Source organism: Schistocerca americana, chromosome 1 (assembly GCF_021461395.2).
Source record: "Schistocerca americana isolate TAMUIC-IGC-003095 chromosome 1, iqSchAmer2.1, whole genome shotgun sequence".
Classification (NCBI taxonomy): Eukaryota; Metazoa; Arthropoda; class Insecta; order Orthoptera; family Acrididae; genus Schistocerca; species Schistocerca americana.
The window spans coordinates 1,034,868,734-1,034,896,099 of NC_060119.1; the positions used below are offsets into that span (position 1 = coordinate 1,034,868,734).

The window sequence follows — 27,366 nt, forward strand, 5'->3', positions numbered from 1 at the left end:
CTAATCCTTAGGCACCAAAGGATTTCTGGTTACAATACTGTATGTATACCTGTGGCTTTTAAAAAGGCCTACAACTCAGTTGATCGTGAATCTCATTTCCAAATTTTAAAGGAACAAGATCTAGATAATAAAACTCTAACACCGATTCAGGAAACATTAACCAACAATAGCTCTAAAGATAAATTCATGATATAACGACAAGTGCTAGACATTATTGTTTAACTTGATTACAGAATGGCGAGGGCAAAAGTAAAGTCAAAATATAGATCAATCAACCAAGTTGGATAAAAATAATATTGGAGTAGATTGCCTTGCCTTTACAGATGAGCTGGCTATTTTAACTAAAGATATGACCACAGCTCAAAAACAAACTGAAATTCTTAAAGAAGTTGGGGAAAAAGTTGGGGGAAGTCATACAACAAAACTGTCTTAAAAAAGCTACAAAAGAAGATTGCTCTCAAAAAATGGCAACTGCATTCAGATTAACACAATTAATACTTATTATAAAAAAATCACTTTCAAAATTCAGTAAACTTAGGCATTACAGCACTGTACTCAAACATGGATACCTTTATGCAGCAGAAAGTTTAATTTTAAATAGAAAGAGGGATACTGAAGAAATTCAAAAGACAGAAAGAAAGATTATTACGGAAATATTTGACCCAAAATTACTGATGCACAAACTTTTAGGCTTAGAATAATAAGGAAATAGAAGAATACACAGACACATATGGAGACATGAGAAAATGAAGACTTAAATTTTATGGCACATTAAAACAAAGGCACCCACTAGTCTGACAAAACAAATAGTAGAATTCTTCAAAAACAGAAGTAAGGTCAAAACTGAGCCAATTAAACTGAACACTGTGATTAAGGAGGATCTTAAAGAAGCCAGTATAACTCACGTAGATGTTACAGATAGAAAAACATTCAGACAAAAGGTATTTGATTGGAAAGTTGGTCAGAGGGAAATCTGAAAACAGACTGGAACACCATGGTCTGATGAAAGAAAGACAATGTACAAATTTGTACACAAGGGGGAAGGTCAACCATCAAAAGTGACATTAATGGATTGGACCTCACATGGTCCTATTGGGCCCATACAGGAATAATTATAATAATAATAATAATAATAATAATAATAATGACCTTGCAGACAATATTAACAGTAACCTCACGCTTTTTATCGTTGAGACAGGAACTGAAACTGAGGATATCAAAGCAAAAACTCAATTGCTTAACTCCATACTAAACTGTTCCCTTACAAAGGAAAACTTCATCTATAATAACGTACTGCCTAAAATAGGCTGCATAAATACTGAGTCAGATCTTCATAAGATTTCAAAGTGGTGCCTTTACTTTAAATGTTCAAGAATGTAAAATTGTGCTCTTCACAAAACAAAAAATATAGAATCCTATGATTATAATATCAATAAGCCACTGTTGGAATCAACTAACTCATACAAATACCTGGCTGTAATACTTTGTAGGGATATGAAATAGAATGATCGCATAGGCTCTGTCATGGGTAGAGCAGGTGCCAGACTTTGGTTTATTGGTAGGACACTGGTGAAGCGCAATCAGTCTACAAAGGAGATTGCTTACAAATCACTCATGCAACTGCTTCCAGAACACTGCTCAAGCATGTGGGACCCATACCAAATAGGGTAACAGGGGATATCGAACGTATACAGAGAAGGGCAGCACAAATGGTCACAGGTTTGTTTGATTCTTGGGAATTCATCACAGAGACACTGAAGAAACTGAGCTGGCCGACTTGTAAATAATAGACATGACCTATGCCAATAAAGTCTACTAAAAAAGTTTCAAGAACTGGCTTTAAATGATGACTCTAAGAATGTGTGACAAACCCCTCTGTATCATTCCCATACGGATTGGGAGGATAAGATTAGAATAACTACAGTATGCAGAGACGCATTCAAACAATCATTCTTCCCGCACTTCATACATGAATGGAATGGAAGAAAACCTAATAATTGGTACAATGGGATGAAACCTCTGACATGCACTTTGCGGTGCTTTGCAGAGTACAGATGTAGATGTAGAATGTAAATGACTTCACCTCTACCTTCTTTGTGTGATTGTACTGAAATGTCAAGCATCTGCATATCCAAGCATGTAGAGACTTCATGTCAATTTGACATCTGTTGTATGGTGTCGTCAAGGTGTTGCAACTTTAAAGGTCAACATTGTATGTAAATACTTTTGTTCTCGTAAATTCATAGACCCTTATTCATAAGCAACAAATGAAACACGCACAGCAATGATTCTGTAAACATTTTATTCAGACAAATGTTCTTTGTTACATGTGTAAACACACTGGAAAAAACATTCATTGCCTTGAAGCTGTATTTATCTTCTAACTTTTTTATCTCATCTGGCAGTGTACGAAGCAAAATATAAACATTAATTTTGGCTTATGTTCCCAAAGTGCACATAATTTGTTTTATTTACTTACATGTTCACTCACCAGATTTTATGAGCATTAAAGAATAAAATAGCAGCGGTTGGTATTTTCTGTAACCTATCGAAGGCACCTGACTCTGTGAATCCCAGTGTTCTGCTAGATATATTGAAGTTTTATAAGACTGATGGTGTGGCCAATCAATGGATAATGTTATATTTAACCATAAGAATGCATAAGCTGTATTTAGTAATTCAATTATCACAGTTTGGAGAGACAATTCTGACTGTAGACAAAGCACATATGGGGTTCCCCAAGGCTCAATCTCACCTCCACCATCGTTCTTCACATATGGGCCATTCCATATCAATTCAACACACCTCTCAACCTGACCCAATTGGATTTCTTTCAAATTTAGTGCATTCAATGACCCAGATAAGAGATGGAAAAATACCAATTTGCAGATGTGTATTACAACTGTGAAGGAAGTTACAGGTCTGGAAAATTTGGAATTTGTACTAAATTTACATGTGTATGTCACAACATAAATGACTATAATTCTTGATCTAATTCAGTTACAGCAATGAAAATGGTACCATTGGAAAGCTAACAATTATACATTTACATTGATATGCCACATGGCAGGTTTCTGAGAATTTTCATACTATAGGTCACTGACCTTGACCTTTGACTTTCCCACATTCAATTTTTTTGAAAAAAAAAAATACATTTAATTGCTCCAGTATGTTATTATAGATATGGTAAATATCAGGATGGCAAACCAAAGGCATCATGCACAAAAAATCATTTTGTCAACTTAAGTACACCATCAACATGCAGTACGCAGCTATGTATCCAGCTTTTTCTATAACACCAGCCAATAGCAGTTACTTTTATTCACACCAGTTCTTTGGTATTTCTAGCTGCGAAGAGCCAATGAGGGGACACTTTTATTTCAACCAATCAACATTAGCCTGTTAAATTTTTTTCATGTTTTATGGGTGTGACTTGTTTAACAAAGTGCAATGTAAATGTGTCGTAAAATAATATTTAGTACGGAATGGATTTCATGTCAAAATTGTGTTGTTGCAATCTGTTTAGGAAAAAAGGTCATGCAAAGTACAGAAGAATTTAAGGAATGTTCAGGAGTGGATGATAAACAAATATCATAATGTATTGTTAGGTGGAAAAATTTGCAGTAAATGTAGGAAAATAAAATCAAAAAACCCAACAATCATTGCAGATGCTGCCTCAGTTGTCCAGGTACTTCCAGAGAAGTTTTAAGTGAAGATGAAGTAGCATAAGATCTGATACTCAATGCTTTAAATATTAGCCTTCAGTATTTATGTGAAGTTGTATACATGGAAGATTCCTGGAGATACTAGAAGGTATCAGATAGATTATATAATGGTAAGACAGAGATTTAGGAACCAGGTTTTAAATTGTAAGACATTTCCAGGGGCAGATGTAGACTCTGACCACAATCTATTGGTTATGAACTGTAGATTAAAACTGAAGAAACTGCAAAAAGGTGGGAATTTAAGGAGATGGGACCTGAATAAACTGACTAAACCAGAGGTTGTACAGAGTTTCAGGGAGAGCATAAGGGAACAATTGACAGGAATGGGGGGAACAAATACAGTAGAAGAAGAATGAGTAGCTTTGAGGGATGAAGTAGTGAAGGCAGCAGAGGATCAAGTAGGTAAAAAGACGAGGGCTAGTAGAAGTCCTTGGGTAACAGAAGAAATACTGAATTTAATTGATGAAAGGAGAAAATATAAAAATGCAGTAAATGAAGCAGGCAAAAAGGAATACAAACGTCTCAAAAATGAGATCGACAGGAAGTGCAAAATGGCTAAGAAGGGATGGCTAGAAGACAAATGTAAGGATGTAGAGGCTTATCTCACTAGGGGTAAGATAGATCCTGCCTACAGGAAAATTAAAGAGACCTTTGGAGAAAAGAGAACCACTTGTATGAGTATCAAGAGCTCAGATGGAAACCCATTTCTAAGCAAAGAAGGGAAAGCAGACAGGTGGAAGGAGTATATAGAGGGTCTATACAAGGGCGATGTACTTGAGGACAATATTATGGAAATGGAAGAGGATGTAGATGAAGATGAAATGGGAGATACGATACTGCGTGAAGAGTTTGACAGAGCACTGAAAGACCTGAGTCGAAACAAGGCCCCGGGAGTAGACAACATTCCATTGGAACTACTGACGGCCTTGGGAGAGCCAGTCCTGACAAAACTCTACCATCTGGTGAGCAAGATGTATGAGACAGGCGAAATACCCTCAGACTTCAAGAAGAATATAATAATTCCAATCCCAAAGAAAGCAGGTGTTGACAGATGTGAAAATTACCGAACTATCAGTTTAATAAGTTACAGCTGCAAAATACTAACGCGAATTCTTTACAGTCGAATGAAAAAAAACTGGTAGAAGCCGACCTCGGTGAAGATCAGTTTGGATTCCGCAGAAATGTTGGAACACGTGAGGCAATACTGACCATACGACTTATCTTAGAAAATAGATCAAGGAAAGGCAAACCTACATTTCTAGCATTTGTAGACTTGGAGAAAGCTTTTGACAATGTCGGCTAGAATACTCTCTTTCAAATTCTAAAGGTGGTAGGGGTAAAATACAGGGAGTAAAAGGCTATTTACAATTTGTACAGAAACCAGATGGCAGTTATAAGAGTCGAGGGGCATGAAAGGGAAGCAGTGGTTGGGAAGGGAGTAAGACAGGGTTGTAGCCTGTCCCCGATGTTATTCAATCTGTATATTGAGCAAGCAGTGAAGGAAACAAAAGAAAAATTCGGAATAGGTATTAAAATCCATGGAGAAGAAATAAAAACTTTGAGGTTTGCCGATGACATTGTAATTCTGTCAGAGACAGCAAAGGACTTGGAAGAGCAGTTGAATGGAATGGACAGTGTCTTGAAAGGAGGGTATAAGATGAACATCAACAAAAACAAAACGAGGATAATGGAATGTAGTCGAATGAAGTCGGGTGATGCTGAGGGAATTAGATTAGGAAATGAGACACTTAAAGTAGTAAAGGAGTTTTGCTATTTGGGGAGCAAAATAACTGATGATGGTCGAAGTAGAGAGGATATAAAATGTAGACTGGCAATGGCAAGGAAATCGTTTCTGAAGAAGAGAAATTTGTTAACATCGAGTATAGATTTAAGTGTCAGGAAGTCGTTTCAGAAAGTATTTGTATGGAGTGTAGCCATGAATGGAAGTGAAACATGGACGAAAAATACTTTACACAAGAAGAGAATAGAAGCTTTCGAAATGTGGTGCTACAGAAGAATGCTGAAGATTAGATGGGTAGATCATATAAATAATGAGGAGGTATTGAATAGAATTGGGGAGAAGAGCAGTTTGTGGCACAACTTGACAAGAAGAATGGACCGGTTGGTATGGATTGGTTGGTAGGACATGTTCTGAGGATCAAAGGATCACAAATTTAGCATTGGAGGGCAGCGTGGAGGGTAAAAATCATAGAGGGAGACCAAGAGATGAATACACTAGGCATATTCAGAAGGATGTAGGTTGCAGTAAGTACTGGGAGATGAAGAAGCTTGCACAGGATAGAGTAGCAAGGAGAGCTGCATCAAACCAGTCTCAGGACTGAAGACAACAACAACAACAACAACAACATTTATGTGAATCTCCTGTGAAGAAAAAGAGGCTTCAGAGTGAGAAAAAGTACCCAAAGCAAAAACTGAAAAACATAGCATCTGTTTTGGAGCATACTTATGTGGCACAACCGAAAAAAGAAGAGAGTGAAAATGGAGAAAGTGAAATTATCACCAAGCAGAAAGATAAGTTTCACAAATCAGATCGCATGTACGACAAAATGCAAATTCTAACTGTACTTTCAAAGAGTTGGAGTATAAGGAAAACTATGAAAGAATTTTCTGCTTCAGGTTACATGGTACAGAGAGCAAAACAGTTAGTAGCAGAACATGGTATACTAGTGACACCAAATCCAAAGACAGGTAAGACATTATGTGAGAAAACTGTTCAGTGTATGTGTGATTTTTACCGTGATCATGACGTGAGCCATATGATGTCAGGAAGAAAAGACTTTGTGTATGTGAAAGAAAATGGAATTACAGTACATAAACAAAAGCAGCTAGTGTTGCACAACCTTGAGGAACTGTAAGCACATTTCAAAGATAAATACCTAGCTATAAATATTGGACTCCAAATTTTGTGACTTGTGGCCAAAGCACTGTGTTTTTGCCAATGCCAGTGGAACCCATGCTGTTTGTGTGTGTCTTGCACCAGAATTTCAAGTTAATGATTGAAGGTTGTAAACTTAAAGCACTAACGAAGAGTGAAGAATACACATTACCACCATACAAGCACTGTGTAGCATTTGTTACATGTAATCCTGCACTACCAGCATGTTTCTTAAGTTCATGTCCCTATTGTCCAGGTGTGGCAAGCCTAACTGATTATCTGTATGGTCTGTTTGGTAAGAATTGCACTGACGAAATTGCATGTAAGTGTTGGTTAGCTACAGGCAGGGTAGTTCAAGAGGGCTATAAGAAAGTCAACAGATGATTTCATTGAGGTGTTAACATCAAGGTTACAACAGCTCCTACCGCACTCATTTATCTCCCAGTAGCAGTCACATTTCTGTAAAATCACCAAAGAAGGTCTCACAATAAATGAGTTTCTTGTTCCTTGTGACTTTGCAGAAAATTACTCCTTCACCATTCAGGATGAGGTACAAGGATTCCAGTGGAATAATTCACAGGCTACAATTCACCCATTTGTAGCTTACTACAGAGACTCAAGCACTAATGAAATACGACATGTATCATACGTGGAAATATCTGACTGCCTTCAGCATGATACAGTGTGTGTTTATTCTTTCCAGAAAAATTTCATCAATTTCTTAAGATGTCAGTTTTCAAATCCAAGGCACATTTATTACTTTTCAGATGGATGTGCTGCCCAATACAAAAACAGAAAGAATTTTATGAATCTGTCCCACCATCAAGAAGATTTTGATGTTACAGCAGAATGACATTTTTTGCTACAGTGCATGGTAAAGGACCTTGTGATGGGGTAGCAGGGACTGTAAAGAGATTACCAAGACTTGCCAGACTCAAGTGATCTTATGAAAATCATATTTTGACATCATGACAGTTGTTTGAGTGGTGCAAGGAAAATATTCCTTCATGTGTCTTCCATTATACATCAGTTTCCATATACGGCCAAGCTGAAACAACATTTAAAAAATACAAGAACGATTCCAGATACCTATAAACTTCATAGTGTAATACCTGTTAACAAAGGTTTAGTAAAGACAAAGACATATTCTGCTTCTTTAGTGAGTAGAGAAGAGTCAGTGATTGCTATGGTGAATGAAATGCTGTTAACAAATATAAATGGATTTGTTGCCTGTATTTATGGCAGTCATTGGGTGGGTTGCATATGTCTTACAAACATGTGAAGAAACAGATGAAGTAAAGGTCAACTTCTTGCATCAAAATGGACCATCTCTTTCACTTGTGTTTCCTGTCAAAACAGACACTTCTGTCATCAGAAAAAGTGACATTATCACAAGAGTGGATCCAATGACACCAACAGGAAGGACATACTATCTCCCTGCATCAGATCTGGGGAACATTAACAATTTAGTTGGAGAACTACAGATACTACACCAACAATACATGTAACACAGGGTGAGGACAAAACAAATTAGGTGGAAACTTCAAAATTCTTAGGTGTCCTTATTGATTAGAACTTAAATTGGAAAAAGCCCATTTTGGAACTCCTAAAACAACTAAGTTCAACCACCTTTGCACTTAGAATCATTGAAAAGCTTGGGGAGATACAAATCAGTAAGCTGACATATTCTCATTCAGTAATATCATACGGAGTAATTGCCTAAAATGTGCTGTAAGAATAATATGTGTTGCTCACCCACAATCATCTTGTTGGCATTTGTTTGAGGAGACGGGCATTCTGACTACTGCTTCACAGTATATTTTATTTTCCCGTGTAGTTTGTTGTAAATAATCTACTACAGTGCAAAAAGAAAAATAATGTTTGCTTATTTATTACGGTTTTTAAATGTAGGCCGTGTTGACAGTCAAGTCTGTATCCTGGGCCAAGACCTAGATTAGATAGGAAGGTAAGAGTCTAATTGAAAGCTGGTGCAACCAACAAATGTGATGTCACGAAAATAACTAAATGTTGTAAGGAATGTACTTCACGCATATTTCATTTTAATGAGCGGTTTGTGTCAAATTAGACATGTTCTATCGATAGGCTCAACATTACTTTCAGTACAAAACCACTTCTGTCAGTGTGTATAACAACGTTTGTGGTGGTTAAGATGATCAACAGCGTTGGTATTTTCATTCTTGGTCAACCATTCAGAGATGACTGCACTTAAAATCTTTCTAATTTAAAATTAAAACTATATTATCTTCAAAAGATCTTGTAATGAGGGTTCGCGGCCTTCTAAATTATTTCAATGACGTTACTTTACGCTTTTATCAGTTACAGCCAGAACCGGGAAATGATTTCATTTAATGCAAGCCATTACAATCATAAGCCAACGACAGAACATGTAATCCTGCGCAAATATGCATTATTAATGTTTATTTGTGCACAAATACCAGTCAACTCTGCCAGTTTTAGCATGACTGTCAATAATTTAATAATGAAAAACAATTTCAACAAACTTACTATTCGTTAGTTATTCAGTGCTTACCTTCACTTTTTTAAATTTCGGTAAATTCTTCTGGTTAATTTCGGAAGTGTTGCCATGTGTTTCACACAGATATGCCGACGTCTTCGTGACTTCATTGAGTGTTTCACAATATTTTTGTTTCGCACCCACGCACGCTGTCACTACGTATTTTTGTTTACAAGTACATAGCCACCATGTTCGCCAACATAACAGAAGGCAACGCTTTCCTGTGGTCATCTTTGTACTTGAAGAGTAATGCTTCTTGTAAGAATTAACAAATAAAGTGAATAGATAAAGTCCGTCATATGCCATCCCTTTGCTTTCATAAGCATGCTAGTGTAATTATTCATAAAGTAATTATAAATATGCTCAGTTTTCAGTGTTCTCTGTTGCACAATCGAATCGGGGTGTTTACACCATAAACTGAAATTAAACTTCGCATTTGTCCAGTGAAGTGTGTTCCAGTAACTCACTGTAAGATGTAGAACTGTATTCTGTTGCAGTCATGGAAGCTACTTCTTTCTGTCATGGAGATACCAGTAGTGTACAGTGTGAATTCGCCAGTTCCCGTCGTAAAACGGTAAGATAGTGTCCAGTCTCGAAGTAAATGGCATTGATATACTTACATAATCAACAGAAAAATTCGACAGTACGCTCTCAGCTGCAGCTCCCATTATTACTAATTTACCATTTACAATAATGCTATTAACGTTCTAAGCCCATGTTCTTAAACGTACAACAAGAAGCCCACAATGGACTTACAAGGGAATGGTCAGACTTGTCATGCCGAAACATGTATTGCTTTTTTTAGCACTGTTAGTTAACTGTGCAAAAGGTCCGTATGCAAAATTGTATCTGCTGACATGAACTGGAAGTCACCTGAAAAAAATCACGAACATGGCTGTGTTCCCTGCTTGGCGCTTGTAGTGACGGCTGGCCACCCCTGAAAATGGCGAGCCGCGAGCGTTGTGCGCATGGTCGGGAAGTGCGGCCGTCTTATCGCGGCGTTCACTAAAAGGAATATCGCTGCTCGGTTTTGGTGGAAAGGGGAAAAGAATATTCATTTCTGTAGCATGCACGTCTTTTTAATTTCTGGTACGTATTTCGAAACATACCGTCCAGAAACTGGTTAGAGATGTGAAAGATGTTCTGTACATGTTCATCTATGTTCCGCAAGCCACTTTACGGTGAACATTCAATCTCCCCTCACAGGTGATGGCGAACCCTGTAAATGTTTTGCTGCTTGCCATGGAGATATACCACAGACGCCAAATGAAGCAATCAACAGAAAACACGCGTGAAGACTATGTGTTGTGCGACATGGTTGTTAAACTTCTAGACGAGCATGTAAATGGCGCAGACGTGTGACTAAAAACAACTGAAACACTCGATATTGCAGACTGTGAATCTACAGACGGCGAAGACACCGACGAAAGTTCCACTCACGAAGACTCTTCGAGTGATAGTGCCACGTACCATCATCAGTTATCTCCGAAAGTAACACTAGCAACTACAATTGCCTTATCAGAGAAAGAAAAAGCGGTGACGTATTGGTTGAACGAAAGTGGTGAGAAACGCCTACGTGTCAGTACTGTTCAAAATAAGTATCGCTTTGTCCGTTCCGTACGTGAATTGTATAGACGGAAAATGGAAGTCGGTGGACGACGTAAGAATCGACTGGAAATTGGGACGGAGATAAATGTGCGACTTTTTGAGCTATTTACCGATGCCAGACAACAGTCACTTAGTGTCAGCGATACAACTTTGCGTGATTGGGCGTTAGAGATTGCCAACGCGATAGGCAATGAAGAATTTACAGCTTCTCAAAGTTGGATTAGTCGCTTCAAAAGATCACATAAAATTGTGGCATGAAAAATAACAAAATTTGTATCGAGAAACAGGTCGGAAAATGATGTGACACAAATCGAAATGATAGAAGCTTTACTTTCGAATGCAAAAAATAAGATCGCTAGTTTTAGTGAATCGTACGTGTACAATGCAGATCAGTCAGGTTTTCAAAAAGAAATGCTTGCGAAAAGAACACTGTCATTCAAAGGGGAAAAACATATTGAGACGATTGCGCAGTCCACGACTGCACTCACCCACTCATACACTATAATGGCCATAATTAGTCTGGATGGCTCATTGCTGCCTAAACTATATGTGTGTCTTCAAGAACCAACTGGACGTTTTGGACCACGTGTCAAAAGAACAATGTTCTACGCAAACAATCTTGTGGCAGACGCATCGAAGTCTAGAAAAATGGGAAATGAAAACGTTACATTTTTCATGCGTCATGCTTTTCTTCCGTTCTGCGGGAACAAATCTCTTCTCCTTCTAGATTCGTGGTCAGGTCATAAAAGCTGTACTTCGAGCCCACCCTGACAAAGAAGTAGAGATACTTCAGATTCCACCCGGCACGACGAACGTAATTCAACCTTTAGACAGAGAATTTATCCGTCAGTGGAAGGCATTTTACAGAAAACTAACAGAGAAAATTATTGTGTGCAGATCACTGCAATTTCCTGTCTATCACCGTGACAATATTCTCAAGCTGCAATCAGTAGTACATCATCAATTTTCCTCCTCACGGTTTCAGAATTTGATTAAATATGCGTGGCACTCCTCGAAATATACTGATACTAGGCCTGATTCATTCCTAACACCAGCCCAGTTTTATCTACGGACATCTAACAACGTCTGTGATTCGCAGGGCTGTTATATGTCGTCTTTGCTTGTATGTTCTTGGTGCACAAAAAACCTATGTTTTGAATATTGTATCAATAGTTCGCATTTTTGCGGTAATTACAAGAAATAAAATTTGGACGTGTTCTAAACCGTATGTTTATTTGTGTCTATTTCATAGCTATTTGGAAAGAATGTTGTAGATAACATATCAGCCATATTTGTCAACGAATGTTTAATTATCATATGATCGCTTTCACTGGGGGGAATCAGCTCTCTCACTGCTGTGGCAAGAGAGCGGCGCGTAGCTAACGCCACCTTGTCCCTAGATGGCGTTGGTATAACGTAGCGACAGAGGTCAGGGTTGTACAAGAGGCAGTTATAAGCGCGGAAACCATGCGACATTAATGTCTTATTTCATAAAATTGTTTACTGACTTCCGGGTCATGTCAGCAGCTAAAATTCTGCATACAGACTAATTGCAACTTTAACTCGCAGTGGTAAAAAAAGCAACACAGGTTTCGACATGACAAGTAGGACCATTCCCTTGTTAAACCACTTACAGGAGGGACTTGACGATTTCATCCCTCACTATTTCACTCAACATCGATACTCTGCAAAATTACAGTGAAATACGCACCAGAGGGCACTTCTCATTGTACCACATAATAAGAGTTATTTCCCGTTCCAACCACGAATGGAATGCGAGAATGACAGCAGAAATGATCCTGTGCACGTTGTACAGACTATAAGTTTAATCTTGCCTTCACGTTCACTACTAGATTGGCATACTGCAATATATTCAGATTTTTCTCTCTTCACATTGGTTGTCGAAATTTTGCAAGCAAGTTTTTGCGAGAGATGACCTCTGTAGTCAAACGTTTGCCAGCTTACCAATGAACTTAAATTTGCTGGCTGCTTTATATATGACTAACAGAAGGGAAAAGAGTACAGTGTAACATAGGGCAAAATTTCGATTTGTGTATAAGTTCTCATGTTGGTAGCCTTGTGTTTAACAATTGTCTTTACTACCACTTCTGGCCTTCATACTTACTTGCGGCTAGGGACGCCAAGGAATTGGGTCTGCTGATTGGTTGAGGCTCATGACGTCATCAGGGAGACAGAACTTGTGTAGCAGTGCTGCCTGGTGACTAGAACTGTAATGAGCTCCATTGACATTAGCGACGTCGCTCACCTGTTGTTTAAAAGCCATTACATGTAGATCTGCACACAGCTGTCATTTTGGAACGTCAAATAAGTCCAGATTATTCAATTGAACCCTACTTACGGGAATTTAATGTAAAAACCTGGTTCGAATGCGAATAATCACGAATGCGGTGACAGACTAACACGGTTGTAGCTGTAGCAAATGCGGAAAAGCGGACCAAATACATGTAAAAGTTACATACATTTACTGCGGTTTGTGTATGATATTGTTCATAATATGTATCAAAGTATTCTTTGAATGCTTATTCATTTACTTTATTTTCTGATTTTACCTTGTTCTTTTAGGTATTATTGCGAGAAGTGTGATAAATATGGTACCTTCAAATATAATGCAAACGTAAATATTAGGCAATACCATATGTCCATCTGTCACCACAACAACTATTCCACACTCAAACTTTACGAGTTCCACAACTAACGAAATAATCGCCCTTCAAGTAACTTAGGCCTCAGACAACATCACAGAGAAGTCCATAGAATTCCAGAGGGGATGGGGGTTCAAATGGCTCTACTTAAACCTAACTAAACTAAGGACATCACAAACATCCATGCCCGAGGTAGGATTCGAACCTGCGACAGTAGCGGTCGATCGGTTCTGGACTGAAGCGCCTAGAACCGCTCGGCCACAACGGCCGGCTGAGGAGGGGGGGGGGGCAATATTGTGCTCCTGGAAAAGTATGTGTTACGCTTCAATTTTGGTCGTTGTTGTGTAAACAAAGAAGTATATGTCAATGTTATGCATGAACTGCATCTTCCTATACGTTATTTAGTTTTTCAGAATCCAGTTTATGTTTATATGGCATTGTGATGAACAAAGCTGAATGAGGAATTATTAATAAATTAATAGGTCTAGACAATACTCACATCTCCAAATCGTGAGACTGTTATAGAAGTAGGTCACTGGTAATCACAGTTTATCAGTTACAGTGAAATGTGTAACAAAACATTTAAAATAAATCACAAAGTTTCAGAGTGATCTCGTATGTTTTAATGTATTAGACATTCACTCATGGTTCTTTTCCATATTCTGTATTATAAACATAGGGCATAGTCTGCTAGCTACAATACGGTATGTGGTGATGGGTACCTTGTATGACATTCCCTAAAGTTTCTCAATAGTGTTCCATGTAAAGAACATGTTCGTCCAGAGATTTCTCATTTGAGTTCATGAAGCATCTCCTAATACTTACATGTTGATTGAGCCTACCAGTAAGAAATCTAGAAGTCTACTTCTGAACTGCTTGGTTTCTTTCTTAAACTGACTAAGTGGGGACTCCAAAAATTCAAGTGGTACTTCAGAATGAATTGCATCAATGGTCAATATTGGTGGGTTTCTCTCGACTTGTGGTGTGAATGACTCTACCTTCATTCCCAATCTTTCCAAATGTATTCATATTCCCAGAGGAAGTAACTACGAGTACAGAGAGCTAGAAATAGTTTTTTTACTGAGCTGTTTTTCCTCTAATAGTTCATACAAACCATTTTATAATTTTTAGAGAGCACCATCAGCTGTTCATATAACTGTAAAGTTAAATATCTGTTTAATATGAACATTACTGTTATCCAGTACATGCATCCTTGAGTCCTAACATTATGATTAATCATAGGAGAGAAGGCTAATGAGATACTCTTTTACTTTATATTTATTTTGGATAATTTACTTTAAATCATTGTCGATCACAATTTGAATTTATTTGTGGTCATCTTCAGACCCATTGGCAGTGGCTGTCTGTGGAGCAGAACTCCATATGGCAGTAAATCACAGTTTCAAAAGTAATAACATTTATTTAATATCTGGGGTTTCCAGTTTTCTGTCTGATGCCTGCCAGCAACCGGTTAGACTACAGGATGTAGAATAAAGGAACAGTCATGGAGATCAGCACCATCCATCACAGATAAAATTCTGATTTTGCACCAGAATGTAAATTTCTATTCTGAATCCCAGGCAGAGAAACATTCTGTGCAAGTATTATGGCATTTAATTTCACAAATCATCCTAAATTCACACTTATTATTAACAGCAAATAAAATTAGGGGGTTAATATATTGACATGAGAGTGTAAAACTCAAGGACAATGAGGAGGCTTCTGTAAGATGTCAAACTATCAGTTTTACACAATAATCTTACTCACGTTGGTTAAAAGTTCTCTCATAAGATTCCACATGAAATCTGAATAGAACCCCATGCTTTTGATTGCTGCCTCCATCACCATTGTCAGGGGCCAAGTCTGACTGTCATAAAATTAATGAGGTTCACACTTATGCCCAGTGGACACAATGGAATTGGCTAAATTACATCATGGAGAAAGCATATGCTAAAACAACACCCTCTGCATCCATATGCCACCTTTTTGCAAGCTGTCCAGCATAGCTTGCAGTGCCATCACTTGTAATAGATGGTGAACTAAGTTATGTTTTTCTCTGTAATTTTTCTTTCCGAAGTGCATGCTTCCATGCATTGCTTAATTATACTAATTAATGTGAAATTGTGTGAAAATATTATATTATATTCATATATACTGCCTCATGTGCAACATGTGGTCTGTTCTTGTATTAGAAATTAGCAAATAAATAAACTGATAATTACATAGCCAGTGTGTGTATTGTTGTGATCATACAGTCTAATTTCAGCTGCTTCCGCAATTACAGAGACCCAACAGCTAGAAATATGGGCCAGACCCTCATCTGCTTAAAGGCTATCTTACATTTACTCACTAAACAGTTCTCGGAAACTGGAGATTTTCCTTTTTATATGCTTGAGGTGATGATCAACACAGCAATTAGCAGTAGTTTGTATAGGCTGTCCCACATAACTGATACCATACTCACAAGGAATATCATAAATCCCTGGTACACTGAACCTGAGAGTATGTTTGTCAGGTCACAACCTTTCTGTAATTTTCCTTGGTGACAAAAACTACTCTGATTCCTTGCCTGTTTACACTCTAACTTACCCATTGCACCACAGAATGGAAGCCATGCTGTCATAGGCCTCATGACTTGGCTGATGATTCCTTCAACAGATTTGACCTAATTTCATATATAGAATGTTTGCATTACAACAAAGAAGCCAGTTAAAAGAAAGGGTTTGAAGATCATTCACGACAGTGAGTGGTGATACTCGCAAAGAAAACTATATTCGACAAGAGAAATCTGTTTTCCAAAGTATATGACTCCCTTGGAACAATGAAAGACAAAATTTGTGATCCTTTATATTACACAGAAAATGCAGATATTAAAGGTCAAAACGAGGTCAAAGAAGAAAAAAATTAGACCAGCTATTTGAGTGAATTATGTTTTAATAGTGTTCCCTGGCAACAATAGGTCACTATATTTGTAAAGTGATCAGGAATAAATATGATGATGGTGACTATGAAGTGATATTTTTCCTTAGAAAGACCAAAAATCGAAACACGTTTGCATGTTCACTTACAGATTATAAAAACAGATGTGTCGGTACACACCTACAACGTCCGCTGTCTTCCGAATCACACTGCCATGGGATTTGCACATTCTGTTCATTCACGTCACAGCAATCTCTAGTGGCAGTGGCTGCTGTCTGGAGTTCTATAGTGTATCTGCTCCTAGGATGTGTGGTGCCTGAGGTTTTGGATTTTTTATCTTGCTCACTTTCGTGTCTGTCAGCGCTACAGTTGCCTCCAGAGGAGGTGGTAGTTGCTGCCAAGGGTTCCATAGGACATTCGATTACGTTAATTATGCCCCTTGTTGTCTGAGGTTTCTTAGCAGAGAAGGAAACTTTTTCCCATTGTTTCTTTAGTAATTCTATAGCCGGATTCCATTCCATATTGATCAGGTATCCTGCTATCCAGTTGATCAGGTTCTCTGTCATCTTGATTCGATAGACTCAGTAATCACACTATCCTGAAATCTGGGGGTCTGAGCCAGGATCCTGGTTTCATCATAATGCATGGCGTATTCAAGTTCCAGGCAATATTCTGCTACTGCTGAATTAGGGGCCAGTCGTAGCCTTGTATGTCTTTGATGTTCTTTACATCTTATTTCAACTGTTCTGGTGGTATGACTGATGTAAGACATACAACATTCACAAGGTATATGATAGATACCAGGTTTCCTTACCCCCAGATCATCTTTGGCCGTTCCAAGGAGCGCCCTGATCTTTTGAGGCAGTCAGAACACACTTCTGATCTTGTGTTTTTTCCGAATCCTACTGATCTTAGTAGATATAGGCCCTACATGCAGTAGAAAGGCTACACTCCTGGCCTCTTATTCTTCTGCTTTTCCCATTATATCAGGTCGTCTGGTGGATTGTAGCGCTTTGCGGATGTCCCTGTTTGAGTATCCATTGTCTGCAAACACTTTCTGGAGCTATTGGATGAGCCACAACAGTGCAAAGAGAGGATGGTGATCTCGTTCAGTATCCTACTTAAGTGCAGAGAAGGAGATGTGGTGCCTGTATTTGCCAAAATTAAACACCATATAACACTAGGCCGGCTAATAAGATCAGACATCATGCCAGTATGTTCCTGGTAAGGAAACGGGTCCATGATATGCGGCATAGACTGTTTGTCACCTCCAAGGAGCTGCTACGCCTGCATCTGGACTTGGCAGCTACTTACCACCAGAGGATTGTGACAGGATGGACAGTACTCATGGTCAGTGGCAGCATGCACCAAACACAATGCTACAGCTCAACAACTGTCGAAATTTGAGCACATGAGTAAAAGAGTGCAACAAGCACGATACCGGCAAGGTGGTAAATCTGAGTGATCACACACTGAATGATGCCATCTTAAAAGTACTCAGAAGGGGCCGCCACTTTGCAGTCACTGCTAGAGACTTACTGTTTTCCAGCTTCGTCAGCTCTGTGGAGCAGGTGGTCAACACTCTACCATCAAGTGCTGCAGAAGAGATTCAGAGAGAGATGTGCAGTGCACTCTCTGGAGCCAGGCCATCCAAATGAAACATCTCAAGAGATGAGAAGATGGCCTTCAAGAGTTTGCGGGAAGATGAAAACTTAGCGGTGTTCGCGGTGAATAAGGGCAGCTCTACTGTAGTGCTGTTGAAGACCAACTATGATCAGAAGATAGAAGATCCGTGAACTTTTAGAGGACTCTTCTTACAATCAACTAGAGAAAGACCCCCCCCCCCCCCCCCTCCAATCGAGTAGACAGGAAAAGCAGGGTTCTTCTTATGGAAAAAGGACACCCAAAGAAGGTTGTCCAGCAACTCAGAGCTAAGGCACCAGTGCCACCCTGATTATATGGATTACCCAAGGTCCGTAAAGAGGACATACTGCTGTGCCCAGTTGTAAGCCACATACCATACAGTCACCAACTTAAAGAAGATGTTAACACCATATGTGCGAAAGTGCATCTACCACATCCCCAACTGCTCGTAGTTTGTGGAACATCTCAAAAACCTACGAATCTCGAACACAGACATCATGGTCAGCTTCGATGTTGTGTCTCTGTTCACAGGGGCACCATTTCAGGACACACTCAATTTAATCAGTGAGAGATTTGATGGAGCTCTGCTAGACCATATCAAGCATATTTTAACATCGACTTACGTCCTATGTGGAGGCCAATTTTATGAACAGACTGAATGAGTGGCGATGAGCAGCCCTTATCTCTGGTAGTTGCAAATCTGTTTTTTGGGTAGATTCGAGTATGAGGCACATACAACTGCTGCCAACCAGCTGACCTTCTTCAGGTATGTTGACAACACATTCGTCATTTGGCCACATGGTCGGAGAAGACTGGACGAGTTCCTTGACCATCTGATCCCGAGACAAATCAAAATTAAGTGCACAGTGGAACTAAAGAATGATGGTCAGCTTATATTACTGGATGTCCTGGTGAAAAGGAAAACAGACGACACGTTATATCACAGTATGTATAGGAAACCAGCACACACAGACTTATATGTACAGGCTGACAGCTGCCATCATCTGGCGCAGAAGAAAGGGATACTGAGAACACTTGTACACCAAACCAAGATACTGTCATACTTAGACTGCTTGGCAGAAACTTTAGAACATTTATAGCAAGTGTTTACAGACAACGGGTCCTCAAACAGGGACATCCACAAATCACATTCCACCAGACGACCTGATACAACGAGAGAAGAGGAAGAAGAAGAAGAGACCAGGAGTGTAGCCTTTCTACCGTATGTAGACTCTATATCTGCTAAGATCAGTAGCATTCGGATAAAACACAAGATCAGAAGTGTATTCTCCCCACCTCAGAAGACCAGGCAGCTCCTTGGAACAGCCAAAGATAATCTGGGGTTGAGAAAATCTGGTATCTACCATATATCTTGTGAATTTTGTATGTCTTACATGGGTCAGACCACCAGAACAGTTGAAATAATATGTAAAGAACACCAAAGACATACCAGGCTGTGACTGGCCATTAATTCGGCAGTAGCAGAATATTGCCTGGAACTTGAACACGTCATGCATTATGATGAAACCAGGTTCCTGGCTCAGATGCCCAGATTCTGGGGTAGTGTAATTACTGAATCTATCGAATTAAGATGACAGAGAACCTGATCAATTGGATGACAGGATACCTGATCAATATGGAATGGAATCCGGCTATAGAATTACTAAAGAAACAATGGGAAAAAGTTCCTTTCTCCAGTGAAAAACCTCAAACAACAAGGGGTGTAATTAACGTAATCGAATGTCCTATGGAGCACCAGTCAGCAACTACCTCTTTGGGAGACTACTGTAGCATTCATGGACACGATAGGGACCAAGATCAACCACCCGAAACCTCAGGCACCACACATCCTAAGAGCAGACACAGTACAGAACTCCAGACGGCGTTCACCGACACGAGAGATTGCTTCGGCGTGTACGGACAGAATATAATTCCCACAGCAGCCTGATTCGGCGGACAACGAACCTTGTAAGGGCTTACCGAACCCACGAGGCCATGAGAATGACAGGGGCACAACAGATAGCTGGAATAGCCGCCAACAGCATAAGAAACGTCTACAGTGCGTCGATAGCCTTGTGTGGAACACCTTGGCACGGCCGCCATCGGGGAAAACAGCGGAAACGGGCGCAGATGGAAGTTTTTTTTTATTCTTTTTTGGAAGAGGTGGGACCCCTCCACGCCCACACTGGTGTGATGGCAAACACAGGTCTACTTCGAACTCTGCATAAGGATTAGTTTTCACTAAAGTGAGGTCTCGCAGGATGTGGGTGCTGCGATGTTTGGGTACGTCTGTTTAAAGTTAATATTAATACGCGCTCATCTAGAGATAGATTGGGCCGAAAATTGAACGAAGGGTAGCGGTTTGAAGGGCTGAGAGGAAAAAATAAGAAAAGTACCAAGAGAAAAAAACCTCGAGATAGTTGGGTCAGGCAGTAAGAGCAGCAGTGGATATCCTGCCGAATGCGACTGCGACGGAAGACAGAACGCCTAGCGATAAATAGCACCGCCAGAAACGGCCGAAGCGGGCGCGGACGGTGTAGGGAACACCAGACGCCGCCCAGGCGTAAATATGCGATACGGTCAGCTTGTCGAAAGTGAAACTCGCATAGGTATTCAGAATACAGATATCAGCCCGCATCCTAGCACAACCAATGTTGGTGGGCAGACGGTGATCGGCGGGGCTGTCTCAAAAAGTGGAGGTAGTCGTTCCAGGGCGAAGTCCGAAAAGAGAACGCCCAGCGACTGCCATAGCCGGTCACGGGAGCGGACGGAAGAGAGAGCACTTTCCACAGCTGCCGCAAAGACATTAGTGTGCTGTCCAAGATTCTCAGCAATCTGAGTTAAAAAGCACTGTAAACTCTTCACCAGAAAGTCAATTCAGTGTAGAGACAAGTTCCAGCAACAGAGATGAGCTGAAGGCACAGATCCTTTCGGTTCTAGGTGCTTCAGTCTGGAACCGCGCGACTGCTATGGTCGCAGGTTCGAATCCTGCCTCGGGCTGGATGTGTGTGATGTACTTAGGTTAGTTAGGTTTAAGTAGTTCTAAGTTGTAGGGGACTGATGACCTTAGATGTTAAGTCCCGTAGTGCTCAGAGCCATTAGAACCATTATGAACAGAACCTTTCAGTGAAGCAGCTCATACTGAAACCCCCACAGACAACTGTGGCTGCAATGAAGCTGGCTCTAGAGGCCATACCTGCGGGAAAACCACAAAACTAACATGGAAAATATACTGATGCGTGGTTTAACCATGTGTGTTTGGAATGCCAATGGAATTCGTACAAAGAACAGCAAATTTCGTCAGTTCCTGTGAGAAGAAGGAATATATATCTGCTTGATGAGTGAAACACAAAAATGATTCATATGGCTCTGAGCACTATGGGACTTAGCATCTGTGGTCATTAGTCCCCTAGAACTTAGAACGACTTAAACCTAACTAACCTAAGGACATCACACACATCCATGCCCGAGGCAGGATTCGAACCTGCGACCGTAGCGGTCGCGCGGTTCCAGACTGAAGCGCCTAGAACCGCTCGGCCACCAGAGGCCGGCAGTGAAACGCACCTCAAGCCCAGAGAACACGTGCGAGCCGCTAACTACTGCTGCTACCGAATTGATCGCGAAACGGCGGTAGGCGGCACGGCCGTCTACGTCAAAACAACACTCAGACACTACCTAGTTCAGCTTCCTGTGCTCGAAGTTACTGAAGCAACAGGTGTCTCAGTCAGCACGTCGATGGTACAAGCAACGTTTATAGCAGAATATCGCCTACCTAGAGGGAACTTAATACCACGATTTGTCGATCAGCTCCTCTCTATGCGTGGCAGAGTATTCATAAGCAGTGATCTGAGTGCGAAACATGCCAAGTGGAATTCGTACATTACCAATCTCAGCGGACATCGCTTCTTGCGCGGAGCTGAGGCACACGATGCGATAATAGGGGGCCTTACGACCCAACTATTTACCCACACCGTGGCCATCCGGATGTCCTAGACGTTGCCATCCCAAAAAGCGATATAACACTTGCACTTTCGTTGAATCAAGTGCCAGTTATTTTTGACCTTGACCCGGACAGAAATTCCCCAGTGAATGACTGACGACAGTTAAGGAACGTCGACTAGGATCACTTTAAAGTGCACCTGGAAGATACCCTTCCTGTCAACCCTAACCCTGACGAAACCAGTTTGGATGAGGCGGTCACACTACTCCCGCATCTCACGCTGCAAACCGTTGATGCAGTCACTCCCCCGCGACCTCAACAACAGCGAGATTTGTCCCGACAGCTTCTGCCAAACTCATCACGGAGAATGGCAGCTGACATTGCAACCTCGACGAAATGGTGATTCAACGCCTTCGCCGTGAAATGAAAGTTGTAGATCAGCACCGAAATCGGGACTGAGAAGGAAAAATAGCCACCTTCGAATTGATGATAACAGGGCATGGCGCATCAGCAAACAGTTCCTGCGGAAGAAACATCTGTATAAGTACATGGTGAAAATCCCCAGGATGATGGAAAGTTAATATTTATTTAAAAACAAAATAAAAACCAAACATCGATCAAACGGAAGCATTAGCAGAGATTTTAATTATGAATGCGCGTTAGGTCACAGACAAAAGAAAACATTTTTTCATACTGCTTTTTGTATAGACAGACACACTTACAGACTCTCTCTATGTAGAAGGACGATCAGGATGAGCGATTTTAGATATGAAGTATTGCGATCTAGATGTATCGTGTGTGTGTGTGTGTGTGTGTGTGTGTGTGTGTGTGTGTGTGTGAACAATGTGATGTTAAAAAACAGTATCAAGCATGTTATTTACTGAACTAAAGAGGAAAACTATAGAAAGAGGATTTTCGTGATTACGACAAGCGCCAGTGTTCCTGGAGTCCGCCGCCTGCACCTTTAACTAAAAAGCAAGCGAAGCCTGATCGCTAGTAAAAATTAAGAGAAACACAGACATTTTAACAACGCAATCAAATTCAATTACGTTTTTTTTTTCATATTACAACTGTGGACTTGTGTGCCAGGACTTCAGGGCACCAGTCGTGAGTAGTGTTTGTTAACTGCTGTTATAGTAAGAAATTTCTATGACATTGTTATGAATTATAAAAACAAATTGCGTATATTTTCTGTTTACGTGAACCATGATGGGGAGCAAGTAACGCAAAAAGGCAAAATTGAGGAGAAAATTTTTGAAATAAATAACAACTGGACTGAGGTCACGTAAAATTTTTCCTAGTAAGCTGTTTTGTCCAGCGCAGCAAAGGCAGGACAGCTACACAAGTTGGTTACACTTGGTAGCGCCTCTTTTGATGTAGATAGGAACCTTTTCCTCATTATTTCCTTTATTGAATTTTACTGGCGAAAAATTTACAGGTATTTTTCAGTGTGGTACGCATTTTCAGTAAAACATAAAGAATTCTGACACAATAGTTTGTACATAATAATAGATGCGAAACAGGCTTTGACATTACGTAAATTACATGTATCAAGGGGAAGGTGGGGGAATTACACGCATGTGAGTAATCACAGGCAGGCTGATTTATGCAGTTTGAATGGCGTAAGCTGTTCCCAGTTGGTGCTACACCCTCCTGGCAGGAGTAACAACTACTACGCAGCTTACGCCAGCCATTTTCCAGTGGCATTCACTGGACTCGCATTCGGAAGGACGACGATTCAATCTCGCGTCCGGCCATCCCGATTTAGGTTTTCCGTGATTTCCCTATATCACTTCAGGCAAATGCCGGGATGGTTCCTTTGAAAGGGCACGGCCGATTTCCTTCCCCATCCTTCCCTAACCCGAGCTTGTGCTCCGTCTCTAATGACCTCGTTGTCGATGAGACGTTAAACACTAATCTCCTCCTCCTCCTCCTCCTCCTCCAGTGGCATTGTTGGAGCAGTGCAGTATTGTTTATTTTCAGCGTGTCTCATGTAATTTTGGTCAGCTGTATTTTGCAAGGTAAGTGCTACTATTAGTTGCTTTAATGTAATTCTTGTGTATCAACTACTAACCCTAGATGAAACCTTTAATTTAATTGTAGATTTGTCTTGCTAATTGAATTAGGTCTCGAGTTATGCTTAGGTTAGTCATCGAACTTACGGTGGGGTAATGCCACGCAACTGTTGAAGTGTGTGGAATTCCCCCTTGCAGGTTATATTTTCAGTACTAACAAGGCTTTTTTTTTAAATTTCAGATGGGTAGATATTATAAACGAATAAACCAGGAAGCAAAATGGACACAAGAGGAACTTTGCAAGTCTCTTGATGCCATCAAATCTGGAAGAAAAATAGGAGGAGTATCAAGAGCTTTTGGGATTCATGAAACTATTCCACGAACGAGAATGAAGGCTAAAAATACTGAGGGTCCAAAACTTAGAAGTAACCCAACATTTTCGACAGAACAGGAAAATGGGCCAAGCTGTTCTATAGCATTACATGCATCCAGCTGCGAAAGATTGCATTTGAGTATGCAGAGGCTAACAACATTGCAAACAATTTTGATAAGTCATCTAGGTTAGCTGGAAAGGATTGGCTAGCTCTATTTTTAAAAAGAAACCCAAGTATTAGCATGAGAAAACCTAAGGCAACTAGCATTAACAGAATACAGACATTTAATGAAGAAGAGGTTAATGCATATTTTAAAAATTTAGAAAATGTCTTTGAAAAATATAAATTTATAGAGGGGCAAGTGTTCAACGTCGATGAAACGGGCATAAAAACTGTACAAAAGCCCGAGAGAATTTTGGCTCCTAAAGGTGTTAAACAAATAGGTGGGGCCACGTCTTGGGAAAGGGGGAAAAATGTGACTGTGATATGTTGTTTCAGTGCTGCTGGTTCCTACATCCCCCCTATGTTTATCTTCCCCAGGAAGAGGATGTCAAATCTCTTAAGTAAAGGTGGACCAGTTGGAGCAATGTATGGTTGTTCCGTTAATGGCTGGTCCAATGAGTCATTATTTTTCGAATTGATCCAACATATTCAGAACAATGTAAAATCAACTACTGATGACCCTGTGCTGCTGATTTTAGATAATCACAGCAGCCACATTTCAATTGATATTTTTGAATTTTGTAAAAAACATTCTATTGTCATGGTAACCATACCTCCACACACTTCTCACAAGCTTCAACCGCTAGATGTTACATCCTTTTCTTCTTAGAAATCAGCTTTCAATCGTGAATGTGACATGTATATGAATTCACAGGTGTATCAAAAAATTAAACCATATGGGTTAGCAGAACTTTTTATAAGACATATATTAAGGTCGCTACCATGGACAAAGGGCAGTCAGGGTTTAAGGCATGTGGGATTTGTCCTTTCAATCCAAATAAATTTCAGCATGACGACTTACAACAATGTGAGATCTTCAGAGATGTTGTCCTTGAAGATGAAGAGGTTCCGAATGCAACAAATGGAAATGAAGTGGTTGCACCTACAAACGAGCCACATATCCCCAAAAGGTGTCAAGAACAGATTCCTGGATCTTCAGCAGAAGATGTTCTACTTCTAGTAGGCCTAGAAGAGGTCACAACAACATCAACTAAAAGTGCATGTGTCAAGCACGTTAGTGTATTAGGCAAATCTCCTGTTCCAAAACAAAAACAAATTCTTCCTAAGACGAAACAAGCCAAGGGAAAGTCAGTTATCCTTACAGCAACTCCAGAGAAGAATAACGGAGTTGTCAATAAAGAAACAAAAAGAAGCCATGAAAAAGAAAGCTGAAGGAAACAAGAAAAGAAATCTTAAGGATGAAGCAGATAAGTGCAGAAATCTGCAACTTAAAAAAGTCTCGAAGAAGAAACAGACATTATATAAAAAGAAACACCACCAAGAAAGTGAAAGTAACAGCGAGGATGACCTAGATCTGGACTTGCAGAACATTTGTGATGACGATGAAATGGATGATATAGATCCATTGGCGATTTCAGAAGATGTCTGTTAAGTTTATGATGAGTTTGGGAAATATGGAGAACTATGGTACGGATGTATTTCTTGTAGCAGATCGAGTCATGAAGAATGTAGTGGCTCGAACACTCCAAAAGGTTACAAGTGGGATCTTTGCTGTATGAGAAAATGAACTCTTTTCACATCAATAAAAATGTAAAAACCGAAAATTAGGAGAGATGTTTGTAGAATCACATTATTTCGTTCTTAAATATACTGTTTACTATTTTTAGTAACTAATAAGCAAATAAGAATAGCAAGTATTGTAAATTTTTATGGTTTGTTTGCTTTACGTGTTATTACCAAGTACTTTGCTGGTCATTACCCTCAGGGGTGGGGAATACCACGCATTTGCATTTTTTTTATTTTAATGTTCAAAATTAAGGTACTGTTTATAACTATTTACAGACGATTGGAATGTGTGGAGAAATGTCCATTGTATGGTATGTACTTATTTTCGTAGGTTTTAATGACGTAACGAATGGTTCACATCGATTTTTCATTAGGTGCATGTATTTCCCCCACTCTCCCCTAATAATTAGCGTATGAAATGATAACGTTATTGCGAGGATTTTATTTTTTGCATTTTCATATAAGATGGCCGAAAAATATATCTACATCTACATCCATACTCCACAAGCCACCTGACGGTGTGTGGCGGAGGGTACCTTGAGTACCTCTATCGGTTCTCCCTTCTATTCCAGTCTCGTATTGTTCGTGGAAAGAAGGACTGTCGGTATGCCTCTGTGTGGGCTCTAATCTCTCTGATTCTATATTCATGGTCTCTTTGCAAGATATATGTAGGAGGGAGAGGGTACGTTCTCGAAACTTCAACAAAAGCCCGTACCGAGCTACTGAGTGTCTCTCCTGCAGAGGCTTCCACTGGAATTTATCTATCATCTCCGTAACGCTTTCGCGATTACTAAATGATCCTGTAACGAAGTGCCCTGCTCTCCGTTGGATCTTCTCTGTCTCTTCTATCAACCCTATCTGGTATGGATCCCACACTGCTGAGCAGTATTGAAGCAGTGGGTGAACAAGCGTACTTTAACCTACTTCCTTTATTTTCGGATTGCATTGTTGAAAGCGATAGCGAAAACGCAATCAGCCAAGATGGTGTAGAATTGCGAGAACGAACAATTGAAGGTCAGGCGCCTACTGCAGAAGGTTTAGTATATCAGAGATAAGTGTCGCAGGTGTGACAAATGATAGCGACGCTCCATGACAGAATAACCTTGACTACACAATGTTTATAATTGATGAGCCAGTGTTACAGATCTCCCAGAGCGACATACCGCTCATGAATGAAACGTCAGAGAGCGATCCAAATATGAATCTTGACAACACGTTACAGACACCTCTTGGTAACAACACAAACATTAACTTGGGAAGCATACTTCGGTCCGGAACAGCGCAACTACTACAGTCG

At 40.0% G+C, this 27,366-nt stretch overlaps 2 protein-coding genes across 3 annotated transcripts in view; one reads left to right on the forward strand and one right to left on the reverse strand.

The window, feature by feature from the left end:
* Positions 1-9,319, reverse strand: part of LOC124616745 (GATOR complex protein MIOS) — a 224,283-nt gene extending 214,964 nt beyond the window's left edge. Inside the window, exon 1 of one of the 2 annotated variants that reach the window (XM_047145126.1) lies at positions 9,173-9,319. Coding sequence is in view for 1 of the 2 variants with exons in the window: in XM_047145117.1 (XP_047001073.1) it covers positions 8,377-8,386 (10 nt within the window). In the remaining variant the exon portion in view is untranslated. Of the gene's footprint in view, positions 1-8,376; positions 8,488-9,172 lie in introns of those variants that run through there. The other variant, XM_047145117.1, reaches the window with a different exon arrangement.
* A 277-nt stretch (positions 9,320-9,596) lies between these two features.
* Positions 9,597-24,511, forward strand: LOC124596137. The gene is made up of 2 exons (XM_047135161.1): positions 9,597-9,731; positions 24,188-24,511. The coding sequence occupies exons 1-2, from the start codon at positions 9,657-9,659 to the stop codon at positions 24,509-24,511; spliced, it is 399 nt and encodes a 132-aa protein (XP_046991117.1). The 5' UTR covers positions 9,597-9,656.
* The last annotated feature ends 2,855 nt before the right edge of the window (positions 24,512-27,366 follow it).